The 20347-nt window shown below is 43.6% G+C and overlaps 1 protein-coding gene across 1 annotated transcript in view; it reads left to right on the top strand.

Annotated features, from left to right (window-relative positions):
- Positions 1 to 6891, top strand: part of T265_03326 (hypothetical protein) — a gene marked incomplete at both ends in the record, with an annotated part of 23908 nt that extends 17017 nt beyond the window's left edge. The window contains 5 exons of the mRNA XM_009167787.1: positions 1427 to 1771; positions 2314 to 2778; positions 3401 to 3865; positions 5644 to 6058; positions 6347 to 6891. Coding sequence (XP_009166051.1) covers positions 1427 to 1771; positions 2314 to 2778; positions 3401 to 3865; positions 5644 to 6058; positions 6347 to 6813 — 2157 coding nt within the window. The remainder of the gene's footprint in view (positions 1 to 1426; positions 1772 to 2313; positions 2779 to 3400; positions 3866 to 5643; positions 6059 to 6346) is intronic.
- Positions 6892 to 20347: the final 13456 nt, after the last annotated feature.

Raw genomic sequence — 20347 nt, 5'->3', positions numbered from 1 at the left:
TCACCCAAATTCGCCAGAATCGGACAAGTTTATGTGCGATATATCAGGCTAAGACGGTTACGAGGAGGTCGGTTAACAGGACTGCGAAGTAATGTGCCTGAAGCACGAAAGAATTTTCTGAGTTTATCTGCTATTCTTCAAGTGAAACGGGTGAGACGTAGTAAGAGCCGAAGTAAGCACTAGAACCGGGGAACATCATAATGAAAATGCCAACAGAAAAATTAAAAAATTAAAAACAGTGAACGGGTCGGGATACCGAAGCGACATCTGTGACCGTGGTCAATTACTGAATGGAAACTGTATTCCGAAGTGAGATGGAAGGATGATAATAAACACAACCACAGACCGTTCTCAATCTAGGCCTCAAGAAAGGGGAAGGTACTCACATCTGGTGAACGTGGAACGTCCAAGAATGCTCTCCTCAGAGCAATCACATACATGTTCACCAACACAGACCACCAGTCGTACGAGATGTTAAATCGATCCACGTGCGACGACTGAATGTTGGCTGAAGAAGCTGCTCCCGAAGGGACTGAAGTGCGTTTAGATTGTTCTTTGGATTTGTTTTGTTGGTGGGGGAGCTTGCCTCCTTTTGGCTGTAATGGTCCCTTACCAACTGACGACTTGTCACTTCTTTTCGAAGAGAACACGCGACGAATACAACGGACAGCAAGGTACAGTAAGTCAAGCCAATGACGGAGTGAATCTGGTGTTGGCGGCGTACTGGTGATCTGGTGGAGAGGACAGAAGCAAACGAAATAGTCGAAACCAGGCAACCAGAAAGCAACATAGGTTTCATACCATCATCATCATCGACAGCATAACATCAGTGTTCGACACCGATGCTTCACTGCCGTAATAGGTTTCATAAGAAATCATCGACGGCTAGTAAAAAAAAAACAACTGTCCCTTCAAGTGACTGGTCTTAGGGAATTCAGTTTCTCGTATACAGCGGCTAGCTACCTAGTACAAACTTCATTAAATACCGAATTCTTGAAAAGCCCTGTGGCTCACACATAAATGTCGTTCATATACAGGTTTCACATGAATTTTTCTGGGTCCTGAGGATATATATATATATATATATATATATCCTCAGGACCCAGAAAAATTCATGTGAAACCTGTATATGAACGACATTTATGTGTGAGCCACAGGGCTTTTCAAGAATTCGGTATTTAATGAAGTTTGTACTAGGTAGCTAGCCGCTGTATACGAGAAACTGAATTCCCTAAGACCAGTCACTTGAAGGGACAGTTGGTTTTTTACTAGCCGTCGATGATTTCTTATGAAACCTATTACGGCAGTGAAGCATCGGTGTCGAACACTGATGTTATGCTGTCGATGATGATGATGGTATGAAACCTATGTTGCTTTCTGGTTGCCTGGTTTCGACTATTTCGTTTGCTTCTGTCCTCTCCACCAGATCACCAGTACGCCGCCAACACCAGATTCACTCCGTCATTGGCTTGACTTACTGTACCTTGCTGTCCGTTGTATTCGTCGCGTGTTCTCTTCGAAAAGAAGTGACAAGTCGTCAGTTGGTAAGGGACCATTACAGCCAAAAGGAGGCAAGCTCCCCCACCAACAAAACAAATCCAAAGAACAATCTAAACGCACTTCAGTCCCTTCGGGAGCAGCTTCTTCAGCCAACATTCAGTCGTCGCACGTGGATCGATTTAACATCTCGTACGACTGGTGGTCTGTGTTGGTGAACATGTATGTGATTGCTCTGAGGAGAGCATTCTTGGACGTTCCACGTTCACCAGATGTGAGTACCTTCCCCTTTCTTGAGGCCTAGATTGAGAACGGTCTGTGGTTGTGTTTATTATCATCCTTCCATCTCACTTCGGAATACAGTTTCCATTCAGTAATTGACCACGGTCACAGATGTCGCTTCGGTATCCCGACCCGTTCACTGTTTTTAATTTTTTAATTTTTCTGTTGGCATTTTCATTATGATGTTCCCCGGTTCTAGTGCTTACTTCGGCTCTTACTACGTCTCACCCGTTTCACTTGAAGAATAGCAGATAAACTCAGAAAATTCTTTCGTGCTTCAGGCACATTACTTCGCAGTCCTGTTAACCGACCTCCTCGTAACCGTCTTAGCCTGATATATCGCACATAAACTTGTCCGATTCTGGCGAATTTGGGTGATAGCCGTGCTGTATCATATTTTCAATTGTCATCGCTGTGTTGCATCCTTCTAGATATATTAATGACATATTTTGGAAACTGATTCTTATTTATTCTTCGTATCCTAAACTTCCCAATCTTATCCATCACGACCGCTGCTTTCGACTTGGCCCACAGTTCCCTCGGGTATTGGCTCGTGGCATGAGTATGATTCGCAGCCCGCCTGCTGCAACTTCAAACCTGGATGGAAAGTCGCAATTACTCACAAGCACCAATGAATTCCAATTGTACAAACTGGCAGCAGCAGCGACAGAACAGAATATACAGGGGATTTGGACAGATACGCTACGGTCCATGCCGCCAGATAGTGATCCGATACTCCCATTGAAAACATTGATTTGGGAACATGATACGACAGCGCGGCCAGCAAACGAACAGCCTAGTGAGAATCGGACAGACGATAAATTTTCCCTAACATCCGTTTGCCTTGCACGGGCTATCGACTCATTGCTTAGGCACTTCTCTGCTGTCCGAAGTTGGAATGCCTCAAATGCAGTGGTACAAATCCAGCTTTGCTCCAGTCTCCTCTGCACCTGCAACGAATACATTGCATCTTGCGTTGGTGAAATGGATTCGATTGAAGTAAGTGATGTTGTGTTCGCTGTGCAACAGTACGTATTTGTCTTTTATCCAACAATAAAAAATTGTGGATGCATTCTTGGAAACTACCGTTTTTTCTGCTCCGCGCATCTTAGTCTGAAATTTCATTTCAAACCGGCCTCTGGTGCGTGGCTAAGTTCCTATTATTTACAATATTAGCAAGCGAGACCGGTAGCTACGGCCAGCGTAACCTTGATATTTGGTCTAGGTTGTGACTAGACTGAGCTGCCAAGCAAACCCTGTAGCTTACCATCGACACGCGTCAAGTCGTTGTCTCTCGTGCAGTTCAAACTCTCTCTGGTCTCTGCTGGTTCGTTCGTCCTCTCACAGAAGTAGCGTCTCGGCCCACAATTCTACTCTTACACAGTTTGAATTTCATGCACCAAATATATATATATATATATATATTTATACGAACACATGATTGTACCTTTTAAATCTAGCCAGAGGACCGTGCTGTATCATATTTTCAATTGTCATCGCTGTGTTGCATCCTTCTAGATATATTAATGACATATTTTGGAAACTGATTCTTATTTATTCTTCGTATCCTAAACTTCCCAATCTTATCCATCACGACCGCTGCTTTCGACTTGGCCCACAGTTCCCTCGGGTATTGGCTCGTGGCATGAGTATGATTCGCAGCCCGCCTGCTGCAACTTCAAACCTGGATGGAAAGTCGCAATTACTCACAAGCACCAATGAATTCCAATTGTACAAACTGGCAGCAGCAGCGACAGAACAGAATATACAGGGGATTTGGACAGATACGCTACGGTCCATGCCGCCAGATAGTGATCCGATACTCCCATTGAAAACATTGATTTGGGAACATGATACGACAGCGCGGCCAGCAAACGAACAGCCTAGTGAGAATCGGACAGACGATAAATTTTCCCTAACATCCGTTTGCCTTGCACGGGCTATCGACTCATTGCTTAGGCACTTCTCTGCTGTCCGAAGTTGGAATGCCTCAAATGCAGTGGTACAAATCCAGCTTTGCTCCAGTCTCCTCTGCACCTGCAACGAATACATTGCATCTTGCGTTGGTGAAATGGATTCGATTGAAGTAAGTGATGTTGTGTTCGCTGTGCAACAGTACGTATTTGTCTTTTATCCAACAATAAAAAATTGTGGATGCATTCTTGGAAACTACCGTTTTTTCTGCTCCGCGCATCTTAGTCTGAAATTTCATTTCAAACCGGCCTCTGGTGCGTGGCTAAGTTCCTATTATTTACAATATTAGCAAGCGAGACCGGTAGCTACGGCCAGCGTAACCTTGATATTTGGTCTAGGTTGTGACTAGACTGAGCTGCCAAGCAAACCCTGTAGCTTACCATCGACACGCGTCAAGTCGTTGTCTCTCGTGCAGTTCAAACTCTCTCTGGTCTCTGCTGGTTCGTTCGTCCTCTCACAGAAGTAGCGTCTCGGCCCACAATTCTACTCTTACACAGTTTGAATTTCATGCACCAAATATATATATATATATATATATTTATACGAACACATGATTGTACCTTTTAAATCTGGCCAGAGGAAGTCAAAACTTACCCCCCACTCCGTTAGAGCGAACCTACTAGACTACAGAATTTTCAACGCTGGGTGTTTGTAACTCTTTCTCTTAATTTGGTGGAAACACCAATTCAGCGGTATTGAGTTATCCCTCTTGTTTTACTAGTAATTAACGCACATGTGTCACCTTGGCAAAATGCCAACATGGGCCCCTCGTTTTCTGAGGTAATGAGTATGGAAGGGTCTTCAGTTGGTTATTCTTTTGCTATCATTTTCTCTTATGGATAAAACCAATAAGTAGTTTGGGTCAGATAGAGACCATTCAGTTTAGTTTTTCAACCTTGAAACGTTTGTTTTATTTGTGTTCGTGTCTCCGCAGTATTCTGCCGCCAATGAGAAATAAGGAGACCGTTGATAAAGGAAATAGTGATGTCTATAATAAAGAACAAGTTAACACTAAAAAATATGCCAATATATTGAGTCTCCAACATTTGATGATCCAAGATCCTGGTATCGCAACTGGCATGTACCGGTGTTTTTTCTAACGCTTTTCTTACAGACCACCCATCCTCAATCATCCTGTGCTTACACAGTCACGACATCTTCCAGAAATAAGGTCGAGGCTTGTAACCGATTACTTATAGGTAGATCAGTGGAGCTTCTGAACAATCTGTCTACCCTATTATCTCCTTGGCTGCACAGTTGTACTCACCGGTGCTATCGGCATGCATTTTGTTGGGGAATAACAGAATGGACTGGCAGTGGACTAGCGTTCATACTATTTCTCGTGGATGTTTCCAGTTGTTTCTACTCTACACTACTGTGTCATTACTCGAGGCGTAATGTGGTGTTTTTTGCTCATAATGCTGACAATGCTCACGTATTTGCAGACTGGTCATTCAGGTTTATTGACTTGGATGTGCCGTACACTTACACATGTTGCTCCAGAAAATTCAGGGGTTAAGGCTTGAACTTGCTAACCAGAAGGTTCATGGTTCGAACCGAACCTCGGCATCTCGACTGCTCCTATCTAGGCTTGGGCAACTTGCAGATGTCTTAGTCCTCGTGCTACTTTCGGATGGCTTGGCGGAAATGCACCGAATGGGTGTTACAGCTGAACGATTATTATTATTGTTATTAATCTGTGTCGCTATAGTACTCGTTCTCAGGTGTTAGTTTCTTTCACAACACATCCAAAATCTTCCTTATATTGACTAATTCGGACTTATTTTGATGGGACAATCTGTGTAACATCATTGTTACAGCGAATAAGTTATTGCTAGACTTATTCCCCCATTTTATTTATTCACCTCTAATGTTCTCTCTCGATTTCAGCACATGTGTACTGAGTACATCAGTATTCTTAATACGGTCATGAAGCAGGTGATGCGTCGCCTGCCAGACGATCTCAGCGTCTCGGACTCCGCACGTCTCACTTCAAGTGCAGCTTCCAGCACTTCTTTGCCCAAAAATATGGTGCTACAAATGCTTGACTTCCGTTTGAACCAGATGAACATCGCTGTTCAGATGCATCGCAACTCTTCAGCTCTGCAAAGCAATAACCGCTCCTCGCAGGCCCCTGCTTGGTCTACTATTGTCGGACAAGCCAGAGCCGCCCTGAATTGGCACGCGAAATATATGGTTTTGCCCGATCCATCAGACATATCGGTTGCACCGGAAGTAGTAATGGACCTGAATATGTTTCTAAAATTGGTCAATCGTTTGGTCGCTCTAGAGTCTGTCAATCTCAGTAAGCGCGTACCGTTTTGGGGCACCTTATATGTCAATTCTAATTAAGGTACCAGGTTAAAAGAAGGGGTTCCGAGCTCACTGGGTCTTGGTGTGGAGAAAAGTGCATTGGTATCCCGTTGTTATCATCAGCGTACTGTCTCCTCACGTAGTCGGCTTAAACAGTAGTGCTCTATGCAGCCTTATTTCTTCAAAATGTGATTGTCAAACTCCGAATGAAGTCAATCTCCATGTTTTAAAATATCAGAAAAGATGTTTATGCTTACTCCTTATTTGCTCCCTATTTTAGGCGTACTTTCCCTTACCGGCGTGATGACCATTCTGAAAGATTTGTCCTTGACCGAGCCAGTGGTTGCTGTCCTAAATCACCGATGGAAGTCCGATCCAGTATTCACAGAACACAAAGAAGCCTTGGAAAGATCGTTGCAATGTTTGCTGCATAATCTTCTAATATTCTGTCGCTATGTTGTCAACAAACAGCAGTCTGCAATACCAAACAAAACAGAATGTAAATCTGGCGGACGCAGAAAAGCAGCCAAACACAGAGGTTCCGATTCCCATCCGGCACTTTCTGCCGAAATTGACTTGGCACTTTGTATTACTCAGACACCGGAAGCACTTCAGCGACTTCGGTTGGATAGCTTCGATCAATTACTCTCTGGACTCAAAGAAGAGGGCTTGGACGATTTTGTCGTACTATGCCCACTTCTATCAGAGAAACTAAAACGATTGTCTACCTATTTCACTCAACGCTGAAGTGCTATTTCTTACATTTCGACGAGTTCTGTATATATACTACCTCTGTCTTCAGATTATTTCATATTTTCCGACCGCAATGAGAGACTCCTTTGTGTTCTTATGTCCCCGGGTTTACATGTAGAGCATGAATCTAACAGGCGTGGACGATCGTTCTGTTTCCCAGAAATCCGATAAACAGTGGAAACACGGACATTTGTAGTCGCCTTGTTGGACGTGTAGTCTATCCTGCTAGTGTTAATGTCTAACCTCGAAGGCATCACTGAGGCCTTCTGTGCACAAATACTTTCATTAAAACCAACCGCCTTCTGGACGCTTGATTGCGTATTGACCTCAAAAGACTGAAAATATGCGACACTATTTGTAAGAAAGCGATTTATCCGCAGCGTTCTCGACTAGGTTACTCTCACTTTCCGGTGACATCAGCCCTTGAGTATCTAGGCTATTGGATGTTGTTTCTTTGTTCATACAATCATTTACCCATAGGACAGCGAAGTCGTTTTCAAACGCAAATGTCATCGTCTTTTAACTGAACCGTTCACATACAATAACAGGTTCCAAAGCGTCCGTGACGCTACCTGACTGGCAGGCCAATGGATCGACACAACCAGGATGGTTACTAGGTTTTTTTAGTTATCAGGCAACCCAGTCACACTGCTCAAGTGTGAATTCGGACGCGCTCGCCTCGCACCTCAGATGTTTGAACCCTAGCACGGTCAAGGGTAGCACTGCTGATGTGCTTTAACAAGAGAAAAATTCGAGTCCAGTGCTTCCGCCCTTTGGTGTGAACCCACCAAAATGATTGCGCCAGGACAGTACGATGGCTGCTCAAGCGAGAATGATGTGAACATTAATTCTGCAAATCCCGAAACCACCTACGGCTACTGTTTTCAATCTTGATTTATCAAAATCCAGGACATCTGCGGCTTGTCAGTCATTCACCTAATTCTCATTTGGCCTGCACATATAATTGGATTCTTCTGAAACCTCACTGGACACGTGAAATACCAATGCATCGATTGCCCAATGGTGGCAACCGAAATGAATGGTCCCGTTTGTGTTCGACGACGTATCAACGTCTGAATCTCCTTCCATACCAACTGAGTAAGGTGACAGAAACCTCGCTGCTAATAACGCCAGTTACGTGATTGTGACATTTTTAAGACCAACTTTCCTAAAACTGAGCTGCTGGACAGAATGGGGCTATCATTCTGCTGGCGAAAAGGTCTGACTTAACCTGGATGATGTAAACCTCAGGAAATAACTTTTGCTCTGCGGAAACGGTTATATCCCTCGCCATCCATCGGTTGGCAGTGACCGACGGCTTTATTTGGCTGGTCGAACCGAACAGGATAACTGCTAAGTGCGTAACGTCCGTTGCCTAACCGAGCACCGAAGTGCAGAAAATCAGTGATCACTGGATCTTTCTGTTCAGTTACTTATGCCGCTTTAAAGATTTGACCTAATTCATTTGAACTGTGTCACGAGCCCAGTAGATCTCTAGGCGCCACGCCTTGAAATCAATGTTCCGTAAGGTTGACGAAGTCTGTGAAGTGTTGGATGTGTATTTCCTGAGCTATAAGTATACACGCTGGCCAAAAAAAACAACGAATACAACGAGGGTTCGATGAACGTGTGGGCAGGTCCGATGGAAAAGACTAAAAGACGAGCAGTGCCCGTAAAATAGAGGGTGGAACACACTACTCACAAGGTATCTGACAAACTCTTCGACGGCTCAATCCAGACTTCACTTTCTTGGACTAAATCAGGTAGGTGCAGTGTCAGAGTTCCCGTCAACATTCTTGAAAGATAGGAATTGCATGCTTGAAAGATAATCCTATCTAAATACTTATTAAAACACCTGACGTCAACCAAATACGCCGTTGTGAAAAAACGGGGGAATAAAGTGCGGTAAGATTGACGCCTATCGATACAGAAGTATGTATTATATGTAAATTTGGAGCTCGTTCGGTTACCAAAGGTTTCACAGTCAAGGATTCAAGATAGATTTCCTAACAACAGCCTATGGTGAAAAATCACTTTTATTATTTTAAACTAGTATGTTGCATTTGCGATCAGGGTAGCTTCTCATACAGTGTTTCCTTCGGGAACATAGATAGTGGCAATAACACGTTGGAATTTAGTCAGGCGTTGCCCCCAAAACTAAAAAGGCGAAGCAAATACTGTTATGGGCGTAATAAACTACTTACAAAGTTGCTGAGAAGTCTTCGACAGCCCACGACCGCTTTCTCCCTTCTTAGGACTCATCATGTAGGCACGGTCCCTGAGTTTTCGTCAACCTTATGTTTTACTTCAACACAAATTACACGAAATTAGCTAAATATGCTGATCTGCGAACAAATTTGGTTTCGTGGGAGACCTGGATCCCACAACATAAACGACAGATTCAGCTGGGTTCCAGGTGAGTCTTCCGCAAAACTCAAATTGTTTGCAGATGAGCGTATTTCGCCAGCGTTTGATACTCTTCACAGCCTTTCGTCAAGTACCTTTTTATGTGGATATGCCTGTCCCCATTTCGAAGGTCCGTTGACGGCATTGTGTCTGTTCTTGTGCCCACAGTAACGTATCTGTAACACTGGAGTGCAATCATTTGTCTCGTTCACAGGAACGTTTGTAATCCATGATGGTATTTTCGTTGAGTAAGCCGTCGTTTTATCAATCTAAGTTGGTGTTAATGATAGACACAACTGAATCCATGCTGAATCACTTCCTTGTGGTGTTTCCCAACCGAACCATCCGATCTTCCACGGTTTTCAACAGCTTTTTCTCAAGCAGCGTGCCAAATGACGCGGCATCTGTGCAACAGATTCAACTGAAGAACACTATTAAAGAGAGCTTCAGCTGGAATTATTTTGCGTCTCCATGTGGGGGCATCTTTATCTGCAAATGAGCGTATATCGTTAAATGTTTAAAATTTGGAGCTCAACTAGAACACGAGGCTGATGGAACCTCGAGAACTCGGGACAATCAGGAACACTTACTGTGAGAATTCCGAAAACAGTTTGTTTTTATTATCACCAGAACAACCGTAGATGAGTCCGGAAAGGTTTACTTGGGTGCTAGATCTCCGCGATCATGACGGGAGACATAAGTATCCTCTGCGGCTCACCTTGTTTCGTTTGGTTTTCAAATTGACGCAGGAATTCTAGAACTTCTAGTGGAGAAACTCTGCTTGGGTTTGCGAAACACAGGAGCCCAGAAAACTTATGGACATGCTCATTCCTAAGGAGTAATGCATAACTGGATGCGATCATTGAATAACCTTCGTTGTAGCATAATTGGGCATGCATCTATGCATAGGACAGTCGGATTTACGACACAACCCCAAGGTTAAACAGTCATGCCTCATACAACTGGCTCAGTTGGTTACGTCTTACTAAAATACTTCCCTAGGTGGCTCTTATTTATTCTTGTGGTTGTACCATCTACCACCACATCGTGTGAGTGATGATAGCATCTCCTCACTACCCTTGCTCCCATCTACTCTCTGAAATGTTCGCGGCAACTGGTGGGCGTTTTTGTATCGGTGGTCTCTTTGCCCCAGTCTTCTTTTACCTAGGTTTGTGGTGATAACAGTGTGGTCGACAGTAAAGGATTCCCTCTCGTGGACTGTAGAAACGCATTCAGCAACCTTACAAGTAATCTGTTGCGTCTATACGATTTATTGCGGTTTCTCGAATATCGTATTAATTAAAGCACGCGGTGGCCTTATGCACCATATTTGGCTGAAGAAAAACATCGTAAACGAGGGATTCAGCTGGGTTTTAGGTGAGTCTTTTGAGTAAACCGAATTAGCACGCAAATGAGCGTATTCATCGATTTCTCCGTCTACTTCACGTGCACTGCTGTAGAAAATTTTTTGTGCAGGATTACATCCGATCACAGCACTCGGTAGGTTGCGCACTCCGATAACACAATAGAGGAGTGTTCTACCACCATCGTGCTAGGTGTTGCTGACTCTACTTTGCCACTTGCCTGCCATTAATACGGACTATGGTACTACAATCCCCGAAGCTCCATTTCTGACTGAGCTAGTGAGGTACTTCCCTGGTAAACTGCTGTCCGTTATCCGAGAACAGTCGTTCAGGTATCCCGTGTCTTGCAAACTGAGAACGAATAAAGACTGAGTACAACCGCTGTACTTTCAGTTAGGAGTTTTTCGATCCCGAACTAATCACTATAGTGGTCAAATCTCAGTATTGTGATTGAATGTTTAGGGTCAGGAGCATTGGTTCTTTTGCCTGTTTCTGACTACATATTATGTGAAGGCTGCACTTTGCCACATTTTCCCTAATTTTACCTCCCATTGCTGGCTACTAAAACAGCTCTCTTCTTCTTCGGATGCCGCCACTAATACCGGTTCCTTTAGTATCCTCTCCGTCAATTCTTTCGACGATCTGCCACCAGTAGCACGGAGTTTTCGATGGCAAGTTGGTTGATCTTTCAAGGAGATTCTCAAGTATTCAGCGTTCCTTTTTTTACTGGGTTCACCATTCCTAATCATTCGCATAACTCTCTCGGTCATAGGACCCCGTTTGGTCAGCTCTTGAATTTTAGTCAAATTATCCAATCAGCATCCCGGATAACGTGGCAACAGGCAGGCTCTGTGTCCGTGGTCGAATTTCTAACGTTTGATTAGCATTCACTGCGAGCGTTTGGGAATACCACTCATGTTACTTCATTAGTGTCATCAGCATTTGGTCAACATTGGCCAGAGCATGTTCGTACTTGGGATCGGTGGACCGCTGTTTGCAGTAGCGACTAAACAACAGCGTCGGAATTGGCTAATCAGGGATGTGGTATGATAACTGGAGAGGTTACAGCATCACAGGCGTTGTCACAGTCGACTGTCTAAGGTATTTTATGTACTCAGTAGTGATTTACACGTTCTTAGGAACCAGTCCATCATAGAAGGAATATGTTGGCAAATAAATTCATGTTGGTGTTCCTGCACTCAATATGCTTCTCTCCCGATTTTCCTAACGAAAATTCTACTAACACACCTGTATTTAGGAATCAGTTATGTCACCTACCGAATAAGACACGTGGGCCCACAGTGACATTGTACCTGGCGCTCCAACTGTTTTATGTAATGTCTGAAAGTAGTGGTAGTCGCTTTATGGTAAGCTATCTTGGAGGTCTGTACTCGCAACCAACAAGCAGCTCATGGCATGAAAGACGATCTAATCAGGAGCAATACGGATGGGGGATAGAAGTTAGGCTCGACGGATTTGACTGAGCCCGAGATACAAGACGCAAATTACTCTTTTTCGTGACCTTTTATTTCGGCAAAAATGTTAGTTAAGTAGACGAAGCTCTGCTCCTGGTCATGGGGCCATGCATCGGCTATAATCAGCAATAGCGGGTCGATTATTTACAGCCAAGTAGCATCTCTAATAGTCTATACATCAAACTCAGTGTGGCAGTGTACAGGACATCTATTATGTCAGTTTCGGTAGCCGATTAAGGAGTCGGGTTCGTGAATCTAGATCGATCCACTCCTTTCGTCTATGGACCCAATGGGACACAGTATCTGGCTCGAAGTTTTACGGTTGAAAGAACGGAACACCTTACTGGAACATTCGGTTCACCCACAATTTTAACGTAAGCTAACGACCGGTCCTAAAATTCTCGTTTGGTCGGGTCAGTTAAATAGATTCTCGGGGTCAACTGTAAGAAATCTTGTAGCTCAGCTTAAAACAACCAGCGTCGTAGTTGTTTACTTGATTATGAGTGGCTGTTCAAAGTTAGTTGACTGAACACCTTGTGGAGGTTGTCCCGGGCAGAAAGTTGTCATGTGTATCACAAAACCATCTCGCTTTATTCAGAAATTCAGTACAATTTCAGAAGGACATTGAACCCCCTAAAAATTTATTCTATGGAGTACGAATACAGAACAACTGGACATGGTGACTGGCAAATGAGCTGATGAAACCGCCAGCAGCTAAGTAGCAAAAGTAGTAGGGTGAATTTTTACTCCGAAAACTAAAAATAAGAAAGTCTAAATTAAGCCCTCTTGAAATCGGAACAAGCCAACACAAGATTACCATACAAAAGTTTCCAAAGGACTGCATGGTAAACTATTTGAGAAAGTTGCGTTATTTTTTAAACGCACCAAACAAATCAATCTGATACACAGAGCGATCGGAACACTTGGCTACATTCCCGCTGAATTTGGCATGGATATGTTGTTTGGTTGAAAATTGCAGTACTGAAATAATGAAGCATGGTCTCGCTTCCAAAGGCATTTGAAGATAGTTTCTGCAGTTGCGCACAAATAACGGAGCCATGTGACAGATTGAGTAGTGCTTGGGCAACTGATCTATGCAGTCAAAACACAGGTTTGTAGACTCCAGTTTATCCCAACCACTTCGGATGTCCAGTAGTATGTGTGTTTAATTCGCCTTACTGGGAAACAAATTTAGGACTTCATCGTTTCTACGACCTTTTCAAATGCCCGTTGGAATGTCGTAACAGAAAAGGATTCGCATTTAACCATCCCTAATTATTTACTGCTTAACACAATACTTGGTTACACTCGTGGGGATTAATCTCGTATGTCGCCGGGTCTGTCATAATCACGGGAAAGCTATTGTTCAGTTAGTCTCTGTGTGATGATATACATCCCCCAACATGTCCAAAATAGTTTTCGGCTAGGGGAACTACTCACAAGGTTGCAGAAAACTCTTCGACAGCCCACGACCGGTCTCGCCCTTCTTGGGGCTCATCAGGTAGGCACAGTCCCCGAGTTTCCATCAACCTTATGTTCTACTTGAACCCAAATTGCACTGTTTTCGAGAAATACACTCATTTGCAAATCAATTTGGAAACCAAATAGTTGTCAGCTACTTCATGAGGGCGAATCGCTAGGTTCAGAATCTTGGTTGTTAGACAGCGTTAGCAAAACCATGAGAACAAAGGTAGCCAGCTGTAAGTTGACCTCAAGCTTTGAACTTATCTATACCATGAGCTATCGAGAATAGCGGATGCTCTGTTTTACCCAAAGATTTTAGCGCAATTTGCCTGTCGCATGGCTCCGGTATTTGTGCGCAACTGCAGAAACCATCTTCAAATGCCTTTGGAAGCGGGACTATGTTTAATTATTGCAATATTGCAATTTTCAACCTCAAATTGATTTGTTTGGTGTTTCAACAGTAGTATACATACTTCATCCTGTCTATCTTCAATTTCTTACTTCTTACCATACTTTTTTACTTGTCGCATGCTTGCATGAAACTTTGAGTAACGGACTATTTAACAATACCGATAACAGAAAACTACTGTCTAGATTCGGAAAATTACGATAGAATAGAATGTTATGGAAATTACACCCCTCAACAAAAGGATCACACATTAAATGGCCACACGGATCGGAGAATTCAAGCCGATGGGACAATCCGCTCCTGTTTATCACCGAATGGGCCACCAAGCCTAAAGGACCCTTAGCGCCGGCTGTCATTACTAACCGGCCATCAACATGTTTGTCGAACATCTCGTCGTACTGACTGAGCTATGATGTGACAGACTGACTGACTCTTTCAGGTTATGTTTCTTCCACTAACCTCGTCCATTGATTTGTTACGATTCACGCGTGTCTGTCGATCATCCACTTCTTTTGCACTAGGGCTTTGAGCATGCCCCGTCACGGTGCCATGGGCAAAGCACACCCATACCGGACCCGTTCACTGAGCTCTGACTGAGAGGCACGTGTTGTGTACTTTCATGTAGTACGTCTATTGGACGTTCGGGTGACTGACCAAGCCTCTCGGATCCTTCAAACAGGCCCGTCGGGGAGCACACTCAAGTTTCGCCCATCTTAAAATACCTTGATTCCATATCAAGGCAATGAGGCTGCTATAGGGACACTATGAAACTGGTTTCAGTACAAACTGCAACTAATAGCAGTTGGCCCAATGTAGTTTCGAGAAATTGTAGTCGAATTCCTCTCTTTTTGCTATTCTTGCCATATACCCTTTGTAAGTGTCACCAAAATCCTTCAAGTTAACGTGAAATTATCAAGAAAGATATTTGGCATTTAAGTAGGTTATATGTAGCTAAATGACCAGAATCGTGAGCGTTTTGTGATAGTAATCATGAAGGAGAGTTAACCAACAGCCAGTTGCAGAATAAGCTGTATTTCATGATGATTAACGGGGGAATAGTAAAGCGTTTCATTGGTACAAATAGGGACCAAATAGCTGAATGTATGCTGATAACTTTTCCTTAGTGCATTTGTAGCCAATTTAAAGGGAATGAAAGACGATGCACTTAGGAAATTTATTCATCAACACATCTGGACGTGAATGAGTCTAACGCGTGTGGGAACTTCCGTAGGTCGCAAGTGGCATTTGCCTTGGTAGCACATCAGTAGCCTATCATAACAACCATTGTCACACTTGTGCTTCTGGGCCAGTCGACCAGCGCGTGTGTTTTCACAACATTCAAACAGTCTCCGACATCTTGTAGCACACACTGACTTCCGTGATTCCACAATTGCAAAATGCATCAGGAGGAATACGGGTATTATGGAGCACTATAAAGAGATGTACGTGAAATATAAGTTTTGAAGGATTGGAAAAGCGATCTAGGGGGAAAATCGATAAGGTTTTCAAAGACACACCTTGAACATTGTGTTCAAACGAACGGTGAACTTAAACTCTACCTGATTTTGTCACCAGCATGGGGTTCTACACACACTGTGGCTATTTATACCAAGCATTTTGCTCCTCAACATTGTCATTTTTAAAACTTTTTTATAATCCGCGCAGTTGTCTGTCGTAATTGTGTAGTGAGTCGATCACCTCGGTTACAGTCGATCGGTGTAGCAACCCAGTCTACCAATCGGTAGCCATTCGAAGCCTTTCAAACAGTGCGCTTTATATTGGACAGTGTAGGGGGAGGCTTTTTTAAATCTAGCGATCCTTTTTAGTACGGTCATACTCGCGTTAAGCGCATTCTGGTGCTCCAGTATTTTTTCGACCTAGAGAGCACTCATCCCCTTACAGACCACGATCCGACGACTAAGGTGAATAAGATTCGCCTACTTTTAACTTCCTCATCATCTGGAAATATTACAAGGTTAGATTACCATTCAGGTGCATCACAAGCGTGGCATGCAACAGTCCCACTAATCAAGTAGAAGCAGGGTCGTTCACCAACTTGGAACTATTGCCTTTCTGGGTGGTGGAGGAGGAGTATAAGATACGGTTAAGATACTCATCAAAGAAAGCATTCCTTTTTTTCATCGTCTTTTATGGCCTCCTATCTTTTGGAGCACCTTCCGCTGCCGAAGACATATCCCAGGTAGTTTGCATTGCGAAATCTCGAACCGTGGAAGTGCGTCAGATTTCGTTGTTCAGTGTTATACCAGGTTGGTCTACGTTCTCGTCGGTATCCTGCTCATTGTTTCCCCCTTTTGACATCAGTCTCACTGAGACAGATGATGTAGATGATGCTATCCTTCAGTGGACAGGGAGAACGTTTGTTGATAGATTCGAAAGAATTCTTCAGAAAGTGGAAACCAATGCGATAATGAGTAAGATTCTATATTTGCACACCTACCATCCGACATCAGGTTTGCCTGTACCAAAAGCTGAGGTGAGGTAAATGAGAACAGAACCCAATGCCACGTCTTGCGAAACAAGTGAGACAATACAGTACCACAATGGGGAGACGATTTAACTAACACCTTGGAACCAGTACACGAGAATGCTATCTATGGAACCCAGTACATGTCCTAAACTTTCGTGTTCCCGGATGTAGCTGGGTACCAGCATTGTGACTGAGACCCGAAATCACATCTTATGTGGACTCGATATCTAACGAAAACGTTGACCACCGCCGACAATGGTACAACAAAACGGAAAACACCGGTTATTTACTCCTGGATATCTTGATACATATTTTCACTAATGTCTGTTGGCAGTTCATAAGTAGCACGGAGGAAAACGGAATACGAAAAAATCTTGCAACCGAAAACGATGAATACCTCCAACTCTCTGTGTGTTTGGTATGAACTATGGCAAATTGAACACGTCAAGCCTGTCAGCGGTCAAACTTATCCAACTCCTGCTAATGATCTGCCACGTTTTATTGTTTCTGTAGGTCATACCGTGGTGTTGATACCTGCGTACCGCAGGTCCCGAGTAGATATTCTTGTTTTCTCCTCAGAACCTGTCAGACAATTCAGTGGCATACTGTCAATCACAATTCCAAGGAACATGGTCAAAAAACAAAGATGACAGGTGTCCCAAGGTTTAAACTGATCAAGCAATGTGCACCACCAAAAATTAGTCCAAGCCTTTCATTAGTAAATCAATTGAGGAACTGCCTGTGCATGTTTGTTTATCAGGTAGCATGTTTCGGGCGCAGAACTCATTTTCAAATAAGGTTTGTGCACATTTCGAGGCTGTTCACATATTTTGGGAGTGAACTTTTCGGGAATTCGCAAGCTGTCCCATTGTATCAGTGGCCAGAGCTTTGCTTCGACCATATTTCCGTCAGGACCGCGTTTGCGAGCTGTACTATCTATGATTTACAGTTTCCCACTCCATAGCTTTTCTAGTCTAAACTCCTCGAGTCGCGTTGGGTACTACTAGAAATATACTGAAGGTATCTCAGGGTCGACTTTTAAGTGCACTAAAGCCAGTCGTAGAATATCCGGATAGCAAACTACCCTCCTGGATACAACCTTGCTGATATGATGAGTGGACGCACATCGACCTTAAAAACAGAATACTTAGACATCCCGAATATGGTTCCAAGCAGTAGAAGGTGCTGCCTTTATCCAGCAAACAAAGAAACAGAAACAAAGATTCAACTGGGAATCCGTGGACCCTCGTCGTAACACCCCAATTTACAGATGAACCGTCTAGCTGGTTGAATAGTAATTTTTCTTCTCCCCAGATGATAGTAAGAGCCTCTAGTGCTCGGTGAACATCGTGGATTCATTTGAAGAACTAGGGCCACTGACTCAGTGCTGACTCTTGCTTTGAATAAACGGCAACCAGCGGTTATTTTCCATATTTTCTTGGCTACTCATCAGTACGGTGGTTTATTATAACGCAGTTTTGCTTCCCTGTCGCTCGGATGCTTGGTTTTCGCTCCCATTTAAGATCTGCTTAGCCTCTAGTTACTAATGTCTGCCCGTCCTCGCCTTCAGTTTTGAGTGTCTGCTTCGACGGGAAAGCGAATCGCCCCGGGAGTCGAACCCGGGACTGCTCGAATGGCAGACGAGCGCTCCATCCGCTGCTCCAGTCGACTCTTCCGTGAGCTCTATTCTGTATTGCCTTTGTATTGCATCTTACCTGATAGTATTTGGACTTTTTAAAAATGGGCTTAAGCGTGCATTTCGATTTGACAGGTGGCACGGGCCACTCCGTTACGCTGTTAGCTAAAGACTGCAAGTGTATTTCATTTGTGGCACATTCTTTCGTTACACACGTTCCGGGCAGTTTCCGGCACGTCTCGAGCGTACTGCCTTCCACACCATTACCTCTATACAAGGCCTATTTACACCGTCTGACGGACTATATTGATAAGTTTGTATACCATCTGGTACTTACTCGTTATTGCTTCCAGAAAGCCATGATGGCTCACCATCGATTTTATGCTCCTACCAACTGCGTCCTTGTTGATTGTATGTTCTTGTAAATTCAGGATGTTTAGTAACCCAGTTGTTCATAGAACCGGTTCTCCATAAAGCAGTTACTGCCCTCATCAACCTCTTCCTACTATTTACTGAATACGAAATTATATAGTCCCATAGCTCTAATCGTCCTATACTGTCCTTAGCCGCCCGGATCTCACACTTGGGGTATCGGACTTGATGGAAGATGGAGGTGTTATCGGAGAACATATGTAAACAATGACGTCATATGAGGGGGGAAACAAAGCAGGTTGTTTGCTCGGGTGGGTGGGTCGAACTGTCTCATGCACCAGAGTTGGGTGGATACGGGAAATCAATAGATAATTATGCCAGGGGCCGGCTGTTAATAACACGGTCGGAGACGAAGCGCTGTCAGGTTCGGTAGCCCATTGGGCAATAATATGTGGTGCCTTTACTGCATCCTGTACATTGATTGCAAGCACCCAATAACGGTATACGGCGCCGGGTATCCCACTCGTGCGAGGACCGGCGGCGGGTGGTGTGCCAAAAAGACAATGGAGACTCAAAGTTCCACACTTCAGTTCAACATAAGCTGATAGCTGGGAGAAGCAAACGCACGTTGTGTTGAGAATTCAAAACTGTGGTAAAGTTATTGAAATCAATTTATCACAGTCTCACTTCCCAAGGAGCAAGATTTCTGCAGATGGAAAATTTTTTGACAGCCAATCTGCTCCCCAAGCGGTCTCTTACGGACGGATACATTACACTAGATGCAGACGTATTCGTAAGTATACGATTAGTGGTGTGTTTGCCACTTTTTAAATCAGGTTGAGGTTTTTAGCGGTAGATACTACCAAAAATACAGTATTTACTTCCTATTAGGTTAAGTTAGCAACTGAAGTCCGTGAGTGCTTGTGTTTCGTAGCAAAACTGATACTTCAAGATTCAAATTAATTTAGTTTGTCGACACATGAACATGGATTTTGAAGTCATTTATTATGAACTCAAAGGATGCTATTTTCAGGGCAATATGGCTTTTGACCTGCACTAGAATATGGGAAGGCAATCATGTTTGAATCGGATCCGGCAGCTCTGACGATCAGTCTGACCTTCAAGAAACCTCTCAGTGAAATAGGACTTACATACACAAAAGCAAATTTTGAGAATGGATAGAAGCAGACCGTGATACTTGTACCATCGTCCTATGAGAATGAGCCCTGACTTAAGGTAAGACTATCTGAATTCAATAAAGGCTTATTTTCTAACTCAGGATGCCAGAACTGAGTCCTGTTGAAAGATCAGTATCTGCGAGATTGGACTATACGATCTTCAGTGAAAGCCCTGCAGTGTAAAACCAAAGTTTCAGGCAATGTGGTCCCAAGGCAAACAAACCACGCGTCCCAAACTAGCGGTCTTTCGGGTGAATCTAATTTAAGGACCGATGCACAACCAGATAGCCCGGTGGAAACGTGGGTTACTCGGATATTGTAAATCTATTTACTCCGTAGTTCTGTTTCTTACATGAAATCTAATTTACTGATGTGTGAATGATATCACTATGGCTTGTTAGGAATGTAGATCTGACGTCCTGCGGGGTATTCTTCTAGCTAATACTGACCGACTTTATTATCGCTTGGCTGAATAGGGAATTTGTCAGTACATTGAATTGTATGCTGCTTCGATGTATGGTCCAATTTATGCGGGTCCCTTTAGCTGAATTTCCAATTTTTACGAAATTTCCTGGAAGCTCCAGTAGAGTCTGTCTGGGTACTTGTGTCAGTTCCTAAGGATCTGGTTCGACTGTGTGCTGTCAACGTAAGTTTAGCTTCCAAGTCATGTGGCAAATTAATGAGTTCGCGATGGAGATTGTTTCAGAAATACTTCCACTACAGACTAAAACTCAAA

This window comes from Opisthorchis viverrini, assembly GCF_000715545.1.
Source record: "Opisthorchis viverrini unplaced genomic scaffold opera_v5_46, whole genome shotgun sequence".
Classification (NCBI taxonomy): domain Eukaryota; kingdom Metazoa; phylum Platyhelminthes; class Trematoda; order Opisthorchiida; family Opisthorchiidae; genus Opisthorchis; species Opisthorchis viverrini.
This window is presented reverse-complemented; position numbering and strand designations above follow the sequence as displayed.